Raw genomic sequence first — 25,383 nt, forward strand, 5'->3', positions numbered from 1 at the left:
GTGACCGTACTCCCCCGGGTGGATGTCCAATTTCGTTTTCCGCTCGGCGGGACTGTCTTTCGCGCGGACATTCGCGTCGAGTGGCTCGTTTCATTATTTCGCGCGTCACAATCCCCCACGAAAGTGGAAAACTCGTGTAACGCGAACATACTCGTCGAATTAAAATCCACTTACAGTCAAGGGACGAACTGTCCGGGAGAGTAGTCTTACAGGGTGATTTTTTTTTCTTTTCAACACGGCACGATTGTCAATTTTCAAGGAATTATTCGCATTGTTTGAAAAATTACGAGAACTCTGAGTTAAAAAAAAAAGAAGAGTGTATTGTATTCGACAGTCTCGAGTAAGAGTACGTTGCAGTTAACTGTCTCGAGCGAGAGTATATCGTACGTTTCGATAGTTATGATACGGTATTTGTTACTTATCGAGTATGAAACGTAACACGTGCTTGTTTGTAAGATCGTGTTCGGATAGTTTCCGTTAACGTGTCAGTTGCACCGGCGAAAATTTAAAAGCATCTTCGTTGGTTATTCGAGCGTGTATTTTTAATTATAGCATTAAACGATTTAATTGATTCGACTCTCGACGAATAACTGGCCGTTAGAAATCTTTTTCTTTCTGTTTTATGGTACTCGAGAGCTCCGCTAATTAACTGCACCGAGCACACACAGTATTTCAGTAAGCTCAACGGTAACCTCGAAAATATTTAAGAGAATCCAATGGGACGAGTTTCGTGAAAAGAAAAAAAAAATAACACTCGTATAACATAAGCGGATGAACAATATGGAAGACGACACGGTGCTCTCTTTGAATGGAAGTGCTCGAGGAAATTTCTATTTAATATCTCATTGTATTTCTAAAACGCGGAACGGAACAGAAGTCGGTCAGCCTCGTAAAAAGATTACTATTCACTTTTGAAGCGTTTCAGTCACAAGGGAAAGGATTAATTAACAGCCTGCTGCAAAGACGGTGGTCTCCGTATTGTTTCGCGAAATTCGATGGGGGTGTTACATCGTGAGAAATGTTACGTACGCGCACACCGTGTTCCAGGAACATCTGGCCGATATTATCGGTACGTGTACGAAAAAACGTTATATAAACGTAGAATGTTCGAATCTCTAACAAAAAGTTCTAGTGGAAGTACGAAACACAAGAGGGACGGTAATGGATTTTTCTCGTAAGTGGACTTGTATGTGGGAAAAATTTTAAAAAGGGTTCAGCGAGCAAAAAATAATACGTATAATGAAAAAATAAGAAAAATGTACACCTCGTTCGATGCATATAATCCACAAGGTGTCCTGCAAAGTGCAGTGGTAGCGAGCAGGTCATACTTTCGCACGAAAAGGTAAATCGAATATAATTTTCTCGAAAACGAAGCATTGTTTGGAACATTGTTTTTCTTCAGTTTTAATTTACCACTTTAGATAGAATTACTCCCTGTTCGATAATGGACGCCCTATATTTATTATCGATCCAAGGGTGGCAAAAAGAGAAAATTTTCTCTTCATTAATACATCGATCATCGAAATATTCGAATCCCTTTAAATCTACCACAAATCTGGAACGCGTAATTTTGTTTTCTACTTCGGGGGAGGGGAGATATCATCGGAACCATTTGGAAACCGTTGATGCAACGAACGAGACGAAAACAGCGAATGAGAAACGGTTGAAAAAATGTTCCGCGAAATTTGAATCAGGAACTGCAATTATTAGACTTCGAATAAAATAATTTGTGCGCCCATAAATGTGTTTGACGGCCAGATAAATTCGTGTTTACGTTAATGAATATTTCATCGGAATGTTTCATGTTTTTTGAATATTTATCGCGGCCCGTATGCATTTTTCCTTCAATTTTGCGCCGCGAGCCCGATAGCCCGAATAAATTCCTGCCCGGCCGAGATGTGGGGTCTCGATAATTAATAAAACATAATTCACCCGTGAAAACGCGACACCGGGAACACAGAGGACCGCGGGCAGTCAATGATAAAATTTTCAGGGGAAATTATTTTCGTAAATGTCGAACGCGTCGCGCGCAATGTACTCGTATTTGTACCGTGTGTAGTATTCGATATACGCGTGTAGATTTATAAATCGGTAATCTAATACGTTTCGTACGGTTTCTGTGGACAGATCATCCAATATTATTTGTACAGCTTTATGGAACGGTTATCTGGAATATACGATTCCCATCCCCGGTGGAGTATTTTGGACTAATCGCATTTTGGATAACTCAATGAACACTGTTGGGATTTAAACATTTTTGCAACGCGTTATATCATTATGTTTTATAACACACCAGATTTGTTAACGTTTGACACAATCGTCCCGAAATCTGTTTATAATCTCTTCCATTTCGTGCGCGTTGCGTACCGAGAACTCCCTGCAACGAATTCATGGTATACTAAAATTCGTTTCACGCGATTCGCTGTTCGCTACAATCGCGTTCGGAGTTAATCAGAAAATTAAATTAGACCAATTGTACACCCCCCCCCCCCCCGGAGGGGAATGTGTCTTCTTAAATTTTTGAAAATTCGGGCAAACGCGATCGTATATTTAAAAAACCGTTCTCTCTCCGTTCGAGAGATCCGAAGCTCGACAATTGCGAAAACAATTTTTTTCCGGATCGTCAACGTTGACGATAAATAACTTGGAATAAAAATTGTTCGATTTACTTCTCGGAGAAGGAACTTTTGGCAGGGAGGTAAATTAATAGAAAAAAGAAACTAAAAGATTCAAAGATAAATCACAAAGACCACCTTAATTCCCGACTACTACCAACATCACCACCACCATCGCCATCACCATCACCACCATCTAGTCCCTATCCACGCACTACCTCGAAATCCCCCGTATTTAATTTCGTCGTGTACAGCGGGAACGGCAGCCGCTTTCGAAATTCGATTTCGTCCACGTATCAACGACGCGGCGTGTCGCTTCTCTTTTCCCTGCGCTCGTTAATCCGTAAATTTGAATACCGTTGGCTCGCGGCTCGATCAGAAATTCAGTACGGCCGTAAAACGCCCGCTCGGGGTTCGAAAAATATTTTCGCTCTAATCCACCCCCTCTGTTACTCTGTCCACGGTCCGTCGTTCGCCTACCACTCGCCACCACCCTCTCTTTCACCCCTTCGTCGCTTCTTTTACCCCGTGCGTACCATTCATGAATATGGAAAATTAGACCTTTCGGTTGCGCGATCTCTTTTTTTTTTCTCTCGTGCGCCCACCCACCCCCGTCCCATTCCACCCTCTCTCTCTCTCTCTCTCTCTCTCTCTCTGCGTTCGCAAATTGATTCGCGCGAGCGGCGGCTCTCGCGGGCTCGTGGTGCGTCGTTGTTGGTTCAAAGAGAGAAAGATTGGTTTCCCAGGTGCTTTCGGACGAAAATTGAAATTCACGACTCGCCGCGAAGTGGCGAAAGAATGGATCCCTCCCGATATTCGTGCGGTTTATTCCCCCGTCGAGGAAGGAACCTCGTGGCTGTCGCGATTCCGCTCGAAATTTAAATTTCTCCGCCAAAATTTAAATTGCTCCACCGTACCCTTCGTTTTGCTTTCGAATTCGAATCATCGAACAATTCGTATCGATTACAATGCCCTCCGATAAGCGTTATAATTTATTTTCAATTTTTTCGTAATTTATTTGTCAACGGTTAAGCGTTTAGGGACGTAGAGATTAGGGGCAGTTGTTTAATGCTTCGAGCGGAGTAGATTTGCTCCGTTGGAATTTCTTCGAACGAAACGACCATGTACTGTTGACACCGGAGAAGAACGCCGACGCTGTATTCTTCTCAGTTGCGCGGTGTGTCGTAACGTAATACATTAGCAATGAATTGCACAGGGGATTGGTGTATTATTTTTTCAAAGAATACTCCGAACGGAGTAACATTTTGCCCCGATTTATCTTGGTATTATTCATAACGAGTTTAATAACTTTTGTAACGGAATGTTACGTTCCTGGTCAAAAGCCAAGGGTACGAGTTGGGCTGCTCGCCAGTTTGCAGACTTTAGGTAAGAAAACACAAATCGAAACGACCCTTGCGTAATCGAGAGCGTATCGTTATCGTTGTCTTAGCCTCGAGTGGCGGAGTGTTAATTTAAAAATCTACGTGTTTGGGTACCGGTCTAAGATCCGTAAGAAAAGTAGGGCCAGTCGGAACGAGAATCACTTAAACGGCCGATCAAGATCGTCCTCTACTCACCCAGTTCTGGCGAAGTTGGCGAAGTACTGCACAATGTTCTCCGAGAGTGTCACTTCAGGCTTGGTATAGTTCGTGGGGAAGTGGCCCAAAGCATCCACCAACGGCGCCCCGAAAACGAATGGCAACTCCTCACCGTGAACCGAACCCATCTTCTGAAACCAGCAACCATTATCAGTATCGTTGATCGCTTTTACACGCGCTGTAAACTAATTTAAAGAAATATCGGTGTCTGATCCGCGTACACGATTAGAAAAGTGTCAGTGTGACCCCCTGATAGTTAAAAGTGATTTTTGTTTATGTACAGTGTGATTATGATACACTACGATGATCATAATTCTTGACCGGTCAACACGATCGAGAAGACAGACGCAACAATACATATGCATCAGTTTCAAACGTGAATGTACAGTACGTGGACGAGAAGATTGCTTCCGAATGCAATCTTTTCGGGCGTGAACAGTACACACGTGTGTGTATCTCCCTCTGCGCGAACAAGGCCTAGTGTAAATTCGGATGCAATCTTCTCGCGCGCGTACAGTATCGATAGTATCGAAACACATTCGACTTCACACGATTACAGACCGTAATAATAGATATTTCTATCATTCTGCTCGAGTTACGTAATCGTCACGACGAACGAAGAAACCGTGAGCCCAAGTGACGCGATGTTTGCTTCGGGAACAGCCTTAGGGTACTCCAGGTGGCCGTAATTCAATTTCTTCGGGTTTCGAGCCCTTTCGGTCGAAATTATCGCGCTCTCGGAGCGCCGAGTCGCCGGTGCAGGACGAAATGGCGAGTGTCGTGTAATATCTGACAAAAACAGCACGTGCGACGTTTCAAGTTTTGCTTCGCTCGGCAGTGTCCCGTTGCCTCGAGCGGATTTCGATCACCGCCGCGATCGAGATCGGGTCTCTTTCGAGATCAAGGGACGAGTTTCCGGAGCAACGTGATTGGCTCGAAGAATCACCGAGACACGAATGTCGAAAGTTTATTCTCGTCGAGAGTGTAAATCGAGAGTGTTTTCGAACTCGCCGGTTCGAGGACGGTAAGTGATCGAAACTTTTTGTTTTTCAGGGATGTACAGTTGGACAACTTGGAAAAAATCCCCGTGATGGGGGAACGATCGTTCTTCAAACGACGTCGATCTTTGTTATTCTTTTATAGGCTTGCTCCTTAAGAACAGCATCGCACGATACTCCATCACTCGTCTTACTATACTCGGGTCCGGCCCTTGGGGACCATTTCGAAATTCTTGAGCTATACGTATCTCGTGAAACTTTTGAAATCATTTACCGTCGATTTACCGCACGAAAGTTGCGTTTCGAGGCGAAAGGGAGGTCGTTGTTACATTCCAAGTTGAATTCAACATTTCGTTTCAATTGTAGAGAAGCATTAGGGGACACTCGGATAATTTCGTTCAATTCCGTGATAATTCGAGTGAAATTGGCTTACCGAATAACACATATTTTCAAGAATAATTTTTCAATTTCACGTTGGTGTAGTTTAACGATAATCCATCGCACGAAGGGTAAACTATTTCTACTATTTTCACAATCTAGGGTGTCTATCGTGTTATTTCTATTTGTATTTGTGAAATTCAACGTAAACAATTATCTTTTCATTAACTAATTATTTACTCGACGATGACTACGAACTTGTCCCAAAAGGTGTTTGCTTCAAAAGCTTTAACACGGTCGAGTCGAGTTAAATCAAAATCCTACTTCAGAAACTTCTTTCAGTCCTTTACTCCGAGCGTCGCATTTCTCTCGAATCGTAAAGAAGCGGAAAAATTGCCACTCGACGTAGTTCTTCATGGACGTCCCTAGGGTTCTGAATCTTTTCTGCAACTCGGATGTCACTTTATTAATTTAAAGTACGTCTCCACGCGCCATACTGTCGCGACTTCATTTTCACAGCTGCCTTTTTCTCGAATCACTTGGTTCACAGTCTGCGCGGGTGGTATCACGTTCCGTGAATTGGCAGGTAATAAAATAATTTTTACGAACTCGATAGTTCGAGCAATGTAATACGAGTTCTATTTTGAATTCGAGTACGTTTCATCTTTGAGCCACTTGAACCACTGTAGAGAGATCATTTGTTCACCGAAAATCTATAAATTGAACGATACAGGGGCAAGGAGCGTAGTCCGTCCATTTGGCCTAATCCCTATCAAAAAATCTTTCTTTTGGGTTTTTAGAAGTTCCATTGTATAGTAGCAAAATTTTCGTACTTGCGAGGGATACACAAAACCTTGTATTTTTTACTTTCATACGCGTTACTGCTCGAAATTTACGAAATTCACCGTTTAATAAACTTTATTTCATTTCCGGGTTTGCATTGCTCCGTATTTGAAAAATATTGAATTTCCCAGGAAAATCCGTATTTTGTGCAACGTCGATGTGTATTTACATAGATTTTAACCAATTTTTTTTGTCGTATTGTCGAATAAGGCGCCTAGAATCGTTTTTATTCCGTACTCGGTAAAATAAACACGAATATTAAAAACTCTTTTTCGAGCGTTACAGCGCAGCTTTCCCGGGAATGTATAAACAATTCTGTTACGGAGTTTTAATCAATGAATCGAAACAATATGTTTCCACAGAGACGTGTACCGATCGCGTTTTCCATTTATTGGATAATTTTTATGAATACTCTTCGATCCATATTCCTCGTATTATTTTCGGAAAAATGAATTTTAAATATATCGATATATTTGAATAGGAAAAAAAAGAGAAAAAATGAAAGAACCAAAATTGAAAATTGGAAGGATCGTCTTACTTTGCGACGCGTTAGCTCGTTGATCGCCCTTCGGATGGGCTGTTTCTAGAACGACACCCTGCAGATTAATCTCGTGCACTCCCGTGCAACGCTACAAAGCGTAGCGCGTCAGACACGGTAATATTTGTTCGTTCTTGTAAAGAACAGGGGGTCGCTTATTATTATTAAAACTAATGGCGGCATCGCGAAGGGCGAGCAACGCGGCAGATTAAGTTCTCCGTTTCTCGGGGAAAATTACTCTCGTGTCAGTGTCTGGGTTTCCTATCCTCGGCAATGGAGTGGTCCGTGGCTGTTAGAAAATAGTTCCTCGGTGTAAATGGGAGCGAGGGAGACAGCGACAGAGGGAGAAGGATACCGAGAGAAATAGACGGATAGGTATCGAGGGAGCGAGAGAGCGAGGGAGAGAAAGAGTAGGCGAGTGAACGAGTAAGTAAGATAACGAATGGGTGAGCGAGCGAACGAGAGAATGAACGGGTGAGCGAGCGAGTGAACGAGTTAGAGAAAGACACAGACAGGGGAAGAGAGAGAGAAACAGACAGACAGGCATTGAGAGAGTGAGTGAATGAATGAATGAATGGGTGAGCGAGAGAGTGAACGAGCGAGAGAAATACACGGAGAGGGGAAGAGAGAGAAATAGACACGCATAGGGAGAAAGAGAGAGTGAGCGTGAGAGAATCAAAGAGCGAGCAAGCGAGTGACCGAGTGAGAGATAGAGGACAGAGGTTACAGTTTCCGGTTTCTAAGAATCAGTTGGCGTTTCGGTTACAAACGGTCCCGAGAACACGCTCCCGAACTCTTTCGAGCGGGTCTGAGCGTCCTTCGTGGAAGTTTCCCTCGGGCGAATTCTTCCCCCGATACGGTTTTCTGATTGCGATAGAGTAAATAAGTAGCGGGGGAAGAAATTACTTCATGCTATTAGGTGCTACCCCCGAAAACCCCCTCGCCGTTCCTCGTTGGAAAAAAGTTGCCGCGGTTTTTGTTCGGCCTCGTTGCTGTTCGGAAGTTTCGCGCGGCGGAAAACCACGCAGGAAACTTTCTACGGGGATGCACTTTACGATCCTCGGACTTTTTCTGCAAGATTACAGGTATAAACAAACGGGAGCACGTAGCCAGTGCACACCGACACCGAGCGAACATGCGCGAGCTGATCGCAAGAAACGCGAAGCCGGCGAGCGGGTGAGCGGACGAGCGGGTGTTCTTGCACGAAATTTTTCTTCGGACTTTGCGCCTGACACTCGTGAGTCTCTTCCAGTCGAAAGATTCGCGAATTGAGTCGACAATGCAATACGGTGCAATGGAATTGAAATGCAGGCGGTTCGTTCGAAATTTTGAACCAATCGTGAAATTTAATGGATCGTTTAAGAGCAATAGCTTGATAATTACTCATCCATTTTGATTTCTTAAGATATTAACAATTCGTTCCTTGACAAGTAATTAACGAAAGAAAGATTGCAATATATTAATTTTATTTCGAGATTGACCAACCGAATATTTTTACATTAACGTGCTCGCACAAAATACGATTCACTGACGTTAAACAATTTATTTCTCTGCAATTATAAATCTCACAAGCAACGCTAATTAATAATAAACACGATTTCAATTACATTATATTTAAAATTATACTCTTCGTTGTAAAAATTTCACTTTGATATTCAAATATTTCGAAAAGTCGCGCGACACATTCGTATATTACGCTCGTTACAGAGGTGAACAATTGCACGAGAAAACGCGTAAATTAATACCATTATGACGTTTTTCTCATTACGTTTATTCGAATACGGAATATAAAATTTCATGCGCAAGCTCCGAATTGAGCGATCGATCTCTCGATTCCGATTAAATTACACGCGTTACACTTCTTGAAGTAAATCGTTTTTAAAATTCGTTCGGAGAAGGATTTCTTTCACCGTATTCTCTGATAGATACACAATGGCGATCGATACAAATTCTCGAGTTGTCGGTTAAATATATTGAAACTGTCGGTTCGATTTAGGCGATTTCGGTCCTAAATCCGTTCAGGTTCGTCAGAATTTAGTATATCGACGATATGTCTCGACATCAACTTTCCACGATCCTCGACTATCCGATCTAAAGAAAGTGGCTACGTAACATCGGGATGAAACAGCGAAATAAACAACCACCTGTCTGAGCAGTGAGCGAGATAATGGACCACAGAAGAAAGCGCATCGATCACGTTCCCTCGAATTGTTTCAGCCCTCACGAGCGCGCTCGCCGATATGCTTTCAAACGGAATTAACGGGATCAAGAACAGCCGGGCATTCTCCGTTAACCGTGGTGCTCGACAGTGACAGAAACCAGTTGGCGAAACAACTTTGATAAAGCTCTGCGGCGACCAGGACAGTGACGAATATTCGACGCGGGTTCGCCTTGGCGGATCGTATTTTGAATTCGGCTACGTGCATTTCTCCTCTGTGCAACCAACTTCTCTTCTTCGAGGAAGTTCAACCAATGATTCGCCGCGGTGCGACTAGTTCCCGTAGTCGGATCCAACGAATGTGCCTCGACTTCAATTATGTATACCGGCGCAGTGTCGTGTACGTGAAATCGAAGGCCTCGAAGAATCTCGAGCGAGAACGAAATTAAGAAAGTTTATTTTATTCCCTTTTCGTTCGTGTCGGCACATTCATCAAATTTCAATCACAAGTACGATCTTCTTTGGATATAATAATTTTTAAAATACTACTAGAAAGAATTTGAATGCTGACCAACTGCGAAACAACCTCTGTCTAAATCCGAATTCCATCGAGAAGCATTCTCTCCGGTTCTTCAAAGTACGTATAAGTAGAACGAACAGTGCCTAGTCGGACGAAGGCACAGGAGAAGTAGAGTAAGAGGTTTCCAGACACTTTGTATTTTCTTACGCCCGGTTCTAAAACCAAGCAGACCCTGTACAGAAATTCCGGTGCAACTGTGCACGCAGTCGGACCAGTGGCATAGGGCGGAACCCAGCCAGACAAGAGGAATAGTACCGAGCCTGGTCAGACGAGCATTTATATACACTGAGCGAAGCAACACCAGGATATCAACAATTCGTGTATCACCACGGTGATAAACGTTAAAAAATTCGTGGACTCTCTACGCAAGTGTATCGATAAACGAAAAAAGTTTCAACGCATTCCGTCGCGTACTTTTCTTTGAAATAATTCCCAAAGATTGCCCATTTCTCGATACTGGACGAGGTAACACCGGGAAATTATTAACAATTCCTGTACTGTTACAGTAAATCGCGTAAAAAAATTCACGCAGTGTCCGCACAGGTATATCAATAAATATGAAAAATTTCAGCGCGACACGTCGCACAGCTTTTCCAAAAATAAATCTCCCTTTAAATCTATCGTTTTCCCACCCTGGCAAGAATTTGCTCTTCACGGTGTTACTCATCTCCCAAATTCGTCGTGGATGAACCATTTGGAATCAAGAAGCGATAACGGTCATTTCCAGCGACCGTAGTTCGACCACATCGAAATGGTTATGGTTGTACAAGATCGAGGAAATATCAACTAGCTTATCGACGTAACAGTTGCTCATCCGAACGGAAGCTTCGTATTGCTCATACGCTGGCCATGTTCCTTCCTCGGTGCTTAGATCGACCATGGCTACCTGAGCTAACCAAATGGAGGGTTCTCCAGGTTGCGAAACGGGAAATTCGGCCGCTTGGCAAACGCTTCGCCTCTGTATACACTCAACGTGTATGCGCTACAATAATCGGTCCGCAGACCACCGTCGCAGCGATATTCCACTTTCTGTTTGCCCCGGCGGATTGCATCGAATGCGTTTAACGACGTCGAGACGTGTTCTCGGGGCTCCCGCTTCGCAACCAAATAAATCATACGCGTCAAAGTTACCCGACTCTGCGAGTTCTGTTCCACGGGTAGAAGGTGAACGCGGAGTTGGACAGCAGCGATACGGTTTCGTCGGATGATCGATTCCTCGGTTCTGTAACCGACTTGGCTCAACTCTTCTCTGGATTTTCAAGTTTGGTCTCGCAGCTGCATCTCGCCTCGTAAATAGAATTGTGCAATTAAAGGAGAAAGAAATGTTTCAATTCTGATCACCTTGGTAACCTCCTGGATGGTTTTGTATTCTATTGATCATCGAGAGGAACTTTGGTAGAAGGAAGAAAATATTTTCCCCTTGGAAGAATAATAATCTTAATGATCGTGAATAGAATTGTGCAATTAAATGAAAAAGAAATTTTTCCATCGCAATTATCTTAGAATTGAGATTGAACTTTGACCAAAGTTCCTCTCGATGATCGATAGAGTACCATTTAGGAAATTAATATAATATTGAAACGTGTAATCGTACACTTTAAGAAATATTGAACGGGACGGTGTTGCTCTACATTTTTTCTCGAGTATCGTAAAACGTAGTAACCGATGTAAGATCTTTGAGCGACGGTGCACGCTATTTAAATACAAGCCTAGTGACAGAATCAATGTCTTCGAGGTATGGCTCACGAACGGGAGGATTAAAACGAGACCGTTCTAAGGAACAAGATCGCGCGCGCGATACATTGGGATCCACGGATTACTTTAACGAAGTCCTGCTGCATTTCTAAAAGGATCCTGATTAAGCCAGAGATCCGTGGATAGCTCGAACACCGAGATCTCCCCTAAAAAGGAGGATCACGCTTCCAGCGAGTGGCTGGACGAACAGCGAAGGGGGAAATGGGTCGAGGAGAGTGCCGCTGGTTTAAGTAAATAAGAGTGGACGATAAAGACCGGCGGTAGCGAGCTTAATAAAATAGCCAACCGAAAATGACGGGGTTTGGTACAATTTTGGACCGTGTTCTTTTCGAAGGTAACGCATTACCGTTGGATCAAGAGCCTTTAATTATTTCTCGCCAGTATAAATTACATTACTGTCCAATTGTCGGTATTGATGCTATCGATCGCACGATACCATCGTATAAAACAGTTGGGTATATAATAGGTCTCTGTAAAAGAATCGATACAGGTTTACTACTTCTACAAATGTATCGATACACATTTGATACTTCTATAAATGCACCCATTCGATATTTTCTCGATAGTATCGTTAAGTTTACGTACCCACCAAACCGGTGCCATTCTTCAAAGAATATTACAGTGTTGTATACTTTTAACAACTATACTATACAGTTTTATATTTTAACCACGAGATGTTTTCTCAGCGGTACGATTTTTACCATCGATTAGATTTATTACAATATTTACAATAACATCGACACCTACTCGTTATCGACGAGATATTCGTTAAAAAAAGTACTGGTATCAAAAATAATTAATTAATTAACCGAAATTTCGATATTCTCTATCGAATGCTTCCGTATCGAATCGTTCGTACCTAATCGTCCATTAATTCAACTTCTCCGTTTGAATATTTTCATTCGATGGTATTCGTATAGATACATTCTCGCATTATTATACCGGGCGGGTGGAATCGTTCTTTAAACGTTGTTCCGCTTCTTTCGTTTTCAATTTTGCGATCATACGGGGAGGTACACCGACGATCGACCACGAGATTATCCCTCGCGCGAAAATGGGACGCGGATCGTAATGCAAATACTCGTCCCGGTCGTTTTGCGCGCGATAGGTGGGCTCAACGTTTAATTGCTGGATGAAAGTTACGTTGTAAGCGGCCAAGTTCCCCGACGAAGACCTTCGGTTAATACCGCGATGCGAAGGAAAGGAGCTTTCCGGTGTTCCACGTCGTCTTGGTAACTGCGGCAACTTCGGCAACTGCGAAGTGGAAAGGACAACCGATATTGTCGTCGCTCGACGCTGTTCGCCGAATGTTTCAGCGATCTGCACAAGCTTTCGAGGCTCTGTTAACACGTTGCGCGCCGAGCATCTTCCCGTGGAATCGTATCGGTGTAATTATTAATATAAAGTTCGTAGTCGTGCGCAGCATTCCTCTCTCTTTACTCGTGACCTCTTCTGTGCACACACCCTCGGTCAATGGCGAACTGTGGTATTTTTTCTGTGCAAATATCCTTGGTCGATAACACTTACGAACACTTACACTATTATCGTATACTTCGTGCACACATTTTCACGATCTGTAACACTTACATTATTACACGTTAATAACGAACAGTAATCTATCTTCGTAACAAATTTATATCGCATCAAGGTACAAAGTATCTTCAATTTTAGATAACTATTCTCATTTCTATTAAAATTGATTCTACATCGTAGAAATTTCGAAACAGAGAACGTGTTATTGAAATACGTTAGCCGACTTACACACCGGTAAAATATTCCACGTTGATAACATTGAATACGAGATGAAACAATTAATATATATTTCAGTCGATTCGTGCGATCTCATTGTTCAAAAATGTTTCCATTTCAGAATAATCTCGATCTCGATTTTAAAAACGACGCAGATATTCAGCTTGAAAATGTCCCAGTTCGGTGAAAATTGAAAATAAAGAGGTTGCTCGAATCGAGCGGAACGCGTATTAATTATTTCGCGCAGTGTTTGCACTTGCGGCTTAAGAAAATATTCTGTGCTTCTGTCTACCTTGATATTTGAACGGGTAAAATTAAACGCGGTTTGCCGGACTGTTCTCGTTATCGCTCTATTCAACGCACACTTTAATACGTTTCGCGCGAGAATATAATTCGTTCGTAGATCCTCGCCACCTTCCCTTTGAATTTTCGAAAACAGCGCGTCGACTCGCTAGTTTCGCGCGAAGAACGCGAAATCCGAGGTTCGGTCTGGAAGAAAGAATTCCGGTAAGCTCTTCCCAGATTACAGACTTTTTATCGGAGTCGTCGGAAACTTCGAATACCGTCGCTTCTGCACTCTGTAACGTAATCAAGTACGAATAGAGTCGTTTCCTTCGCTCGCGAACTAACTTCGTGTTTTCTGAATGACAGGGACCAAACATTGTTAACGTTCTTCGAACAGCCGTTCCTTTTACCGAAGAAGAATGTAGATACAGGCACTCCACATATTTCGTTTACGCGTTTGAAGTATAATATTCAACCATGGTTCAAAATGCACCATGGGCGGATCCCATTGGTCCAGAGGTAATCTCTTTGCGCGCGTACAGTACACACACCCGTAAAAATTCTTATCGCGATCGGAAATTCTTGTGAACAATTTTACGAAATTTTCCTCGATTACTCAGCTTGATATTGATAGGCCGTGAATAAGAATCGGTGAACGGAACTCGGTCGAAAGCCACGCCCACCGTCTAAATTCGAAGAGATTCGAGACGAAAAAGTGGCACGGTAAGCGAGTAATCGATCGCATTTGCGTGTCGACGAGCTTGTCTGGGCGACAACGAAAGAACAAAACGAAAGACGTTGACAAAGGGAAGGGATGGTGGGGTTGGAGATTACGTACTGGCCGTTATCGAGACAGAGACAATGGGTTTGCGATGCCAGACGATCGAAAGCAAACTCGTCTCTCTGTTCTATTTGTTATTATTTCATCGAGTCTACGGCCCGATACTCCACTTTTCTGGCCCTTGACCGTGTCAGCTCGATAAATACAACGGTTTTATCGGCCAATGGAACGCGAGACTGTCCTTCGCGTGCGATTTCCGGGTTGCTCCATGGCCGTAAGGTCTTTACAGGTTTTATTGCACGGGCCAAAGCGATTTTAAATCACCCCCGGGGACGTTCTCGTGGCTCTGAAAGGTTTCGTTCGCCATCGGCCCACCCCGAGTAATATAAGAGTCTTACTTTCAGCCGGGAATTAGGGTCACGATGTTCGCGAGACTTGCAAGCCATTAATAATGCCGTTACCACGGATTTCGTCGCGACTATTCGCCTCGAGGACAAAGGAAAATCTGTTTTCCGCGTGTGCATCTTTCTCTATTGTCCGCGAACAGCGATGGCACCGAACACGACGCGAGTGTTCGTGTCAAGTATCTAGAATACGCGCGCGAGAAGATCGCATCTGGTGTCACGAGAGACACTGTACGTCCAGGGACGCGAAATATGCGTATACCTGTCGCGTACGTATCCGAGGAGATCATTTATGAACGAACGAGACTCGTAACTCCGGATGCGATCTTCCGCCGCGCGTACTGTACAATATACTTCCAAGTACGTTCAAACTTCAACGATGCATTACGGGGCGATTGAGAATAAACGAAATGAGAATTGGTAAGTTCGATTAAGAAACGATTAATTAATCTTGACCTAAGTTCTTTACCGTACACATAGGTATTTACGCGTGAAAAGAGATTTGTCTCTGAGTGTATCCACGTAAATAGTTTGCATACTATCCACGCACGGAAAATTCTTCGATCACGATCACGCGATTAAAGAACTACTGAAAATTAATAATAAATAGCAGGAGACTCTTCTTCGATCTATTTACAATTTTATCGGACTGTAATTATTAAATGAGAAGATCACCGGTACTATGAGGATGCAGCTGACGGCACGCTACCACCGGGAATGTGAATTAACGCGAAAAAAAATAGGGCGCTCGAGTTGACGTCAAAGCGAAGGGGGATAAATTGAAAATTAATTGGAAGCCTCGTCGTCTCACGGGGCCCATTGGTTCGGCATTTACCGTCTGTTCCGAATTCAGCCGGCCGTCTAATCTACCGTTATTTAATTCCCCGCATTAAAGTGTCATTAATTCTCGCGAAAGAAGTCTGCCATCGAATTTGTCACGGCGCGACGTCCCCCAATCGAGCGTGCAACGTTACGCGAGTCTAATGTTTCATCTGTGGACGTTCGAGTAGCGATACTCGGGTATTGATTTCCCCCCGCTTTGATTCGTCGAGAGCTTTGGAAAAGGTTCTCGGGTTACCGTGAATTCTCAAAAGGTCGTTTTTCCTTCCCCAATGGTGGATTTTCCAGTTTCCCGATCAACAACGTCGCCCATACCGGGTCCAGTCTTTAATGGTTAAGTTGAGTTTTCGTGTGCCTTGTACTTGATTGAATTTCCTCCTCCAGTTCGTCAAAGTTTCCACCACGGAAACGTCGTTCGTTTCCTTCTGCACAAATACCCGCCACAAATGAAACAGAGACTGTTTCTGAGCCGACATCGAATCATCCTCGACGATTAGCGGTATCGCGATCATCGTTACGGAAAAAAAGAATCGAAGTTTTCCCTGTCGGTTCGAGGATTCCTGGTTCGATGAATTGTCGATACTTCGATCATCCAGGTTTCGAATAACAATTAAATTGTTTTCGATTAAAAGAATCCGGAGGCTATCGTCGGACGAATTGAATCACTTTGAAACAGCACAATTATTCTGAAATAGATTTGTTTTTGGAGGCGAAATCTTCGGAGCAGAGGTTCTCAACACTCTGTGCGTTTTAGAATTACGAAATAATATTTCGACGAAGATCTCAATTTGTATTAAATAAAAAAAGAGCTGAAAAGGGAAAGGTCCGACGTAGCGGTGTGTTAATTTATTTTCAAGATGCATTGTGAGTATTTTTCTTCTGTAGAATTTTACAGGTGAAGTTTTTTAAATCTTCGCGATCCATTTTTGGGTCACGACCCGGGGATTGGGAACCCATGCCCTAAAGTTTCCGGAGCGCTCCAAAGGAATCAAATAACTTTTCGGTCTAAAAAAAGAAAAAAAACTTTCAAAGTGATTGAAAGTATCTCGAAACAATCGGAGCGTGTTTGAACCAACAAAAAAACCTTCCGAACTGCTGAAAAGCTTTCTGCAACGTGTGCAGAAACAGTATTCTCGATTAATCGTCGAAACTAACGAAACCACGGTTCGGAGTAATACTAGATGTTAACACTTTGTTAATTTTACACCGTGACTGGTCGTGGATATTGGATACTATGCAATGGAGAATCTAAACGTGCTTCAAAGTAACTGAAAAATCGGGTTCGATCTTAACCTAGACTCGTATTGGAGTAAAAACAACGCAAAGTTACAATATGTTGCAATAAGATTGAAAGAAGTTGCCAACGACAGAAAGAAAACTGACAAAGTACTTTGCGACTGTAGACAACATTATGACGATAATAAAATAATAATCCAACACCGTGTCTAGATTTGATTTTGACAATTGTAAAACAATTCGTGTCGATCGACATCGTGTCAACGATTTTGTTACAATTTTAGAAGTAAATATTAGAAACTCAAGTATGTTTTCCATTACACTGTCCAACACTCGTACATTAAGTTCCATGCCTACTGTCGAATATTCGGAATATCGATGACTTGTTCCTCCTGAATTTAAGCATAAAGTAAAGTATTACTTTTATAAAAAAAGAAAACAAATCGAACGTATTGTTCGCATCATCTTCTCGTGTTACAATACAGGCAAAAAATGATCCCCAGAGTTTTCAATTCTCGTTCAGTTCGCGCAGAGGGGATCGCGATGGTCGTAAGTCAGACGCGCAGGAGATCGAGTCAACCATAAGTCAGACGCGCCGTGTAATGCAACGCTCAGAGATTTGTAACGACGACGCGAAACATAACGGGCAATAGAAGTAATGCCATCGGTGTCACGTTCGTGAAACTTACGAGCATTGTTCGCCGAGAAGCCCGGAGCGGATTCGCGCGGCACTTCCGGCTTTTCGCGAAATTGGAGGCGTATCGCGCGGCCGCTGAAAAAAAAAAAAAACGTGAAACGGGGAAACGAACGAAGTCATCGTCTGGGCTTTTCCATTTAAATTTAAATCCGTGCCGGTACGAGCGCGGGTCAGCGCACCGGTACAATGCGGTGCACCGAGAAACGTCGTTGCCGGGCAAACGAGAAAGTAGAGGGAAAATTGACACCCGGTGTAAGACTACACTTGCAAATCAGATTTCTTCTCGATCTCGTCGATACGCGATTCAACGTCGTTGAGACGAATTAATGACGCGCCATCGTTTCAATCGAGGGGACCGAGCGACGCGTAAAGGATCGATCATTTAAATGGAAATACCTTAATATCCTTGTTTACCGCGGGAAGAAAATGTATCGTTGACCACTTTTCACTGGACCTCGAGATCGCAGATGTTTCTTCAAATGGAACTCTGTCCGTACTCGAAAATAGAAATCAAGGTTTGTGAATTATTATTGCGAAAACATAAAAATCAACGCTTGCGAATTTCTTCGTTGCAAAATTTTCTTTATTCAATTTTTCTGGTGTTTTTAAAATAGTTCGTTACGTACGCTTCTCTGTCTTTTTTTTTTTTTTTTTTTTTAAACTCTTTCGAGAGTACTTTCCTCGTCCAATTAACTTAATTATCCTCCAGCTCTGTAATAAACTTTTTCGTACGGAAGGTGACTCGGAAAACGTTGCGCAACAATGTATTTTAATTATCCAACGGTTTATAAAGTTACATCGACAATCGAGTCCAATTATCGATAAAGAATCGATAATTGAAATATTTGTGTAACACTCCACGTCCACTCGTTCTTTTTAACGTGTACTGCTTCCGTTTCGATCAAACGTCGTTTCTCGTTGCATCCACGAAAAGAAAACACGTTTCTCGATCCAATCCAGAATGGTAAATAGCGTACGCGAACTCGGGTCTCTTCAATTGCAACGGGATCGTTCTCTTTCTCGTTAGTGATCGTTACATCGTTTAATAATACCCCTGGAGGGGCTTTGTTTCCGTTGGAAAAGCAGCGACTCGTCAATGGAATAAGCTAGTCTACGTACGTAATTGGATGCTGAGAGGTTTAAGCGGTCATTGTCCATTACACTGTTCCGAAGGGGTAATCCAAGTCAAGGCAGCCATTATTGTTCCGTTTCGACCGAAGCGGTGGTTTGCTACTTATCGAGACTTACAGACATCCATGGTCCCCCGCGGATAACACGAACTTTTCCATCGCGTTTGCGGAGCCATGTTATTCGAAGAGACACATAATGCCGCATGTTGCTTTCCACCACTTCTGTTCGTCCTTTTTTCTACTCCACGACGGATTTGCACGATGCACGGTACTGTTCGATTCCAGTCACTGGAGCTTTTCGTCCGATGCTCGTGACTCCAGTACCAGCTTATACTTTACCTACCATTACACACGAGAATATACCGAGTGACTCTGTCTGGCCTCTAATGTTCAAATCTGTCCCTACGATTTCGCACAGGAGATTCTCCTCGTCGTTTACCAATCCGATTTTACTTTATTCATCGTGAAATTTAAACGATGACAATTTATTCGATGCAGAATAAAATATTGCACTCGTTACCACGCGTATATAATTCCCTTTCGCAAGAGATTTGACAGATTTAAAAAAAAATCAATCTAGAAGATCGTACACTAATGTAAAAATAGTTCTACGAGCGTTTCTTCTATTTGTTATCGACAATTTTATCTACGACTCTTCACTTCTTTCCAATCGATCACAAATCCTATCGCGAACGCGAAAAAATACCCGGAAATGAATACACATTTCCAATCACCACTGCAGATTACCCCGAGACGCGGTTACACAAAAATATAATCCGTTGCCGGTGATCGGTCAACATTCGGCGAATTTCGAACTTTCGATTTTGAAAAACGAAACAAAACTTTGAACCGGACGCTTCGTTTTTGGTTACCGCTACGCGCACTTTACGGGGAAATAATCCTGCAAAATCCTGGTTGTCAGGGCGCGTTAATTTTAATGGAAGTTTAATTACCGTCGGTTCGTTCTTTTCGTTCTTTCCGTTCTTTTTTTTCCAATTCGTGTGAATCGTACACAGTGATTCGAGAGCCAAGAGCGACGATCGATCGTATTTTCGGAACTACTATTTACACCACAGGACGGGGAAGTAGCCGTTTGCGAGAAATATTTTTAAGATAATCCGACCGTTGAGCGCTCACTTTCGTCCCCCGAGGTTACCGAGGTTCATAATTCGCGAACAACATTGTTTCGAAGCTTTTAAGAAGGATTTTACGCGGGATCAGTTTTTCACCGGTAATAATACCGAGCGTTCGTAGCCTCGGCCTCGTAGAGTAATTAATGAACGCGCTACGGATTTTAGGGCGAAGCTAGCTGAGCGGTTCAAGATCGATTCGAGGTCTGCAACGTGTACAGGGCGGTGTTCTTACGACTTACGACCTAGCCGCGTTTAGAAAGCAATTCCCGGCCGGGAGCGCCGGGACTTCTTGCGCCGGAACGCGTTACCCGGTAATTGCAGCGTTAAACTGTCTAATTCTAAGCGCTGTTTTGGATCCAGCCTAGGCTTCGCGCGTAAGTCTCTCGCGCTGACGCGGAACGGCCCTTCGCGGAAGAGTTTAATTAAACGCGCGCGAAACTTTAAGGGAATTAGCTTCGCGATGCTACGCCATTATCCGACAGACGTTGCTTTCGAGTGTCATTTGAATTTGAACGTCGTTTCGCTGCAACGTTTGCCTATGCATAGCGACCCTTTCGAGAATCGTTTCAATGCACGAATAGGGTATCAATGTTTATTTAAACTCAAGAATTTCAGTTTCCTAGTTTTATCCCGGGGACTGCGAATGTAATTTTGGATACGGTACTTTATTCCATTCTTTTCTCCCCTCGCGAACGAATCACCCCCTTGTGTTGCAATATTCTGTTAATCGATTCCGTTAATCGATCCATGGACCGTTGAATTACGAAAATCGAAATTTTAACGATCCCGAGAAGGCGAAACCGATAATCGAATGCAGATCCGGTCCAAGCTTTGGTTTCAGATCTTTCTTAGTCGATATTATTTATTAAATTATATAGGTGAATATTATTTGGTAATAGTCTACCGAAAAATATCAAGGTCGAAACGTATAAATAACATACGTTTACGGAAGAAGATAAAAGATAAAAATTCCCTTCGAAATCGTTTTAATTTTTCATTTATTCGATGAAAGAACAAATAAATCTCTGATGATGCATTATTCTTACCGATTAATTAATTTTTCTTCATTTTACAAAATTTTCCCCAAAGTATATTAAAAATGTTAAAAAATTCGACGTTTTCGTACTGCTCTGGTTTTTTGGAAATAAAAATTCAAATAACAATGTGTATCGACGAACGTTATTAACGAAGGTGTTAAATTGGTAAATTTTGAATTCGGTCTGTGATTTCAAGACGAGCTACGAATATATTTATTTCCTCGGTGAACAACGATGCGATGATCGGGCTCGACCAGCCATGCGATCCTTTCGAACTGGACACCCGGAAGTCAGGGTTGGCTCGAGATGAGGAAAAGAAGAGTAATGGGGTCGATCTCTCGACCTTCCACGAACAGGATCCTCGGGGTTCGTTAATTTATCGAGTCACCGTGCGGACAAGAACGTACCACGTGTTCCACGTGCACGGCAGAAGAACGAAAGGTCGTTGTAAGTGGCCATTACGAGCTGTACTCTCGTTCTCGAACGTATGATCGAGTCGACTGATTCGATTTCGTTGGCGAGTCGCCATGAAACTCGAAACGAACTCGCGACATCCGATTTACTTGCTATTGCCTCCCTTTTTGGCTTCGTTCTGCTTTACGCAACTTCGTTTCGCGTCCCAATGGATAAACACATCCCGAATTTCGTTGTTTTTCCAGCAGATTGTTGCGATCACCAGCCGTAAATTAGCGTTCTCGCGTCGAAGCGTAAAAATCCTACGTTCGAACGATTCGTATATTTTATTTCGAAGTATTTTTTGACAATTGCAACGAAACTTGACATTAAGTTTCGTAATAGCCTTTATAGCTGTTTATTTCTTGATGTTAAATTTACACGAATTATTTCAGTATTGGAAACTTTTGAGATGAAAGGAAGGGGGATTAATTTTGTTGAAAATTAACAGTGCGTTAAAAGTCACGATGCAAGTCAACCAAGTTTATATTCTGTTTTTTTTTTTAATGTTTGAAATTCGTCGCAGTTGTTACGCAAAAACAATTGATTTTACTTTATTCCACGTGTGGTACCTTATTGTTTATTGCTTTTTATTTAATAAGTACTTCTATGTGTGGCGTAAAAAACAGTGAAGACTGGTATCGTCGTGTGCGTTTCCAAGAATGCAATAAAATGTTGAAGTGTAGGAGAACGTGAACGTACCGAGGAACAAAGGAATTAATGTTTGAGAGTTTCCCGTTTCCAAGGCAAGGAATTCCTAACAACTTCTTGTTTCTTAACTAAGAACAACTGCTTCCGAATAAACAAAACTACTCTGCACAAAAACAGTCCGTGAATTTCTGTACGTGTACTCTAGTACTCTAAATCTGTGTCTCTCAAACATCTTTGTACCCTTCATCCCTTTGGTTACGGTTAGTTGCATATTTAATATACTTTCTTCCATGTAAAATACTCGTATAATATTTTTCGTGGTCAGGGAAAAATTGCGAAAATTTGTTTACAATTTCTTCATCATCGATTCGGAATTTTCTTTAGCATTTTTGAATCTTACGCTATTCGATTCAATTGGAAGACTGTAGAACTTCCATTGAGAGACGCACCTCTAAACGGAACAAATTCCTCTCGAAACGATTTATTTCTATAAAACATTCTCGGAAACTTTTCGTAAAGTTTCTCGTGGTCTGTCCAATGATTTCGAAACCTCTTGAGAAACACAGCTCGCAAAGGGATTACAGAGCGCCTATCGAGAGTCACTGCTCCAAACAGAACACACCCTTTCCAAAATAGGCAGCCTCGTTTCGAACGCGATCCCGGTCGTTCGCGTACCATTCGTTACACGAGCTGTGCAATCGATTTCCTTGAAACGGAATCGCGAAGCGTACACGAACACGGACACGGACACGGCTCGCCGCTTCGACGAAAATTTGTTCGTGGAAAATCAAGGATCGCTAGAGCAGCCGCGTTATCGCGCGTATTGGCCGAAGGGCTTGCGCACGCGCACGCGTCCCTGATAAAGTATACATCGGAATGTTTACGGTCACCCGTAAGCAGTTTTAAGGCGCGGCTATGGAGCAAAGCGGCTCAACCTTTGTCACAGGGAACAACGGGAGGGGGCGAGGGCCAGGTGTACCGTAGCGAAGTAATTTGTTTCTGTGAAATATATACGCCCGTAGGCCGATTATGCATGCGCTTTACAGCAACAGGTACGTACGTACGTCTGCAAATAATGCTGCGGCGGGCGCGTCGAAACGAATCTCATTTTCTCGCGTTACTTTCTCTCCGTATGGTCGCCACTGTTTATCGCGATGGAGGCCCAAATTAATATCGTTCAAGGTCGTTTTCACCGACTCTGTGAATCGTGGTCAGATTATAACAGCGTGTGGCTCCACTGCAGAGAGCAAAAAGAGGTGGTTTCAGCGCTCTAGTTCCCGAGGAAAACACCGAACTATATACCGGAGCAGAAAAGATAAAAATTATCGTTTCTGAGAATTGTAATTATTTGAAGTTCATTCGGATATAAATGAATCTAGCAGCATTTCTCACATCCTTTGGTATCTTGCCATTGTCTGTACCAGTGGGGAGCAATGTTCCAATCGACCTACCTCCAGTTGTGACGTTACATTTCGTTCAATCGAAATGTACAAATTTTAACGAACAATCGTCATTGGCAATACGAAGCGTGCAACAAGTCCTTGGAAAACACTCGATCGCGATGATACAGCGAAAACGAAGGAACGCGGGTAAAAGCAAACGATGTATCATAGCTCTCACGATTGTCTCATTCGCCTTTCCAGTCACGTACCAGCAATCGTACTTTAACGATATATGAAAGTAGTTGCATTATTGCCGAATAAACTTATCGATATCAGTTCCTTTAAAACCTGAACAAATTATTCCGGATGCGTGGTGTGTGGAAACAAAGAAATAAAATTAAGAAGTTTTATAGTCGAAGATAAGAAAATTTTCAAATCGATACACTCGAGTATTTAATATTACCTTCGTGCCTTTTGAACGAATTATCATAATCTTCTTAAGATTCCACGGTGCACGAATTACGTTGTGCCTGTAATTCTACAGTACCCAGACACAAGTAATTATAAAGTTGTATACCAAGTTAAGATTCGAACGAAATTTTCGATCGACGAATTGGCAATTTTTGGTGATCGTTCAAAGGTGCTCGAAATTATAATTTTATCTTCCACGTTTCTTACTTAACGAGCAGACGCAGACGACTCTGAATTGTTGGTAATTACGTTACCGAATCTGCGAAGAATGGCGTGGAATTTTTCGCAACAGACCACCCCAATGCCAGGGGGAGCCTTTTATCCGTGAAACACGGAGCTGTACTCATTCTACATCACTCATCGAGGCCAGGGGATCCTTTTCAATTAGCTTGGCAAAGAATCGGTTCGAAGCTCGTGAAAGGAGCAAGGAGAAGGTGGCTCGAGGCGGCTGGACGAGTCAAAGGACGGAAGAGACAGCAGTAAAATCCTTGGTACAATCGCGTCTCTCGGATAGCTTTAATTAAATAATACATCCTCCGCCTTCTCTCTTCCTTAAGTCGGTCGTGTTCCACTCCGATTCGTCGCGAGACTCACGGACGCGATAACGAACTTCCGTCAAGAAATGTTCCTGTCCTTTTGCAGTCATCGATCATCACGTCCGGTATAATAACGCAGAAAAAAAACCGAGAAAGGCGTTTCGAGCAAATTTCGAATCGAATTGGTGAAATTCATTCAGGAATGTTTCGTTCGACACGCGACGTTACGGCGAGTACTGTACTCTTCCGGCATTATTTAACACAGATTACACTTCTCTCGTTTAATACGGAAATTGATAAATATTTATCGAAAGTTTTCTGTTTCACTTCGACGATAAAATATTCTCTAGTAAATGATCCGTACGCTGCGCAAAAATCCAATAATTGCTCTACTAAGCGCAAACGCTGGAAATCCGAAGGGGAATATTTCGTTACCGGGAGAAATACTTTTTTTTTCGAATAAATAACAAACGAAAATAAAATTTCACTTTCGAAATGAGAATTTTCATGCGAATCATTTTCTATTTAAATAACGCCGCGATTAATGTATTTATTATTTGCAAGTGAAATGTTATTTTCTTCATTCGCGTTTGTTATTTAGCTGGAATGAACTTTCGATCGGTTCTCCGTACTATTTTGGAACGAATGGAACGAATGCCTTTCAAAATCATATATTCGGAAATTTATTTGGATTTTGCGACGAATTAAAAGATCGCGTTTGTTATTTTAATTTCTATTTTATTCCGAACGATACGCGAGGAATCAGAGATAACAATTAATCGTTTCTTCCTTTGTGTAAACTTTCGAATGACAAAGAATTCCATTTAAAGAATTATTTGAATGAAATTTCATTTAAATAATGCATTCAGGGCTGCCTCGACTCCAGGTGCAATCTCTTTGCGTACCTTCTGTAGGAGTAAAGCGGAGAGTTTCCGATTCATAGAATCTCTCTCACCGCTCTTGATGGCGTTGAATTCTCTTTCTTCGAACGCAGTCATTAGTTAAATACACGCGTACTCGACATCGAATGCATTTTTTAACGAAAACAACGCCTTCGACGCAATTTCTTTATTCTCGATTTTCCTCTCTTATTCTTCTCTTTAAAATCTCACCGAGCGCACTCGTACCACGAATC

At 42.5% G+C, this 25,383-nt stretch overlaps 1 protein-coding gene across 1 annotated transcript in view; it reads right to left on the reverse strand.

Moving 5' to 3' along the window:
- Nucleotides 1-25,383, reverse strand: part of Nlg-4 (neuroligin 4) — a 361,006-nt gene that overhangs the window by 100,552 nt on the left and 235,071 nt on the right. The window contains exon 7 of the mRNA XM_076316136.1: nucleotides 4,193-4,344. Coding sequence (XP_076172251.1) covers nucleotides 4,193-4,344 — 152 coding nt within the window. The remainder of the gene's footprint in view (nucleotides 1-4,192; nucleotides 4,345-25,383) is intronic.

Source organism: Ptiloglossa arizonensis, chromosome 7 (genome assembly GCF_051014685.1).
Source record: "Ptiloglossa arizonensis isolate GNS036 chromosome 7, iyPtiAriz1_principal, whole genome shotgun sequence".
Taxonomy (NCBI): Eukaryota; Metazoa; Arthropoda; class Insecta; order Hymenoptera; family Colletidae; genus Ptiloglossa; species Ptiloglossa arizonensis.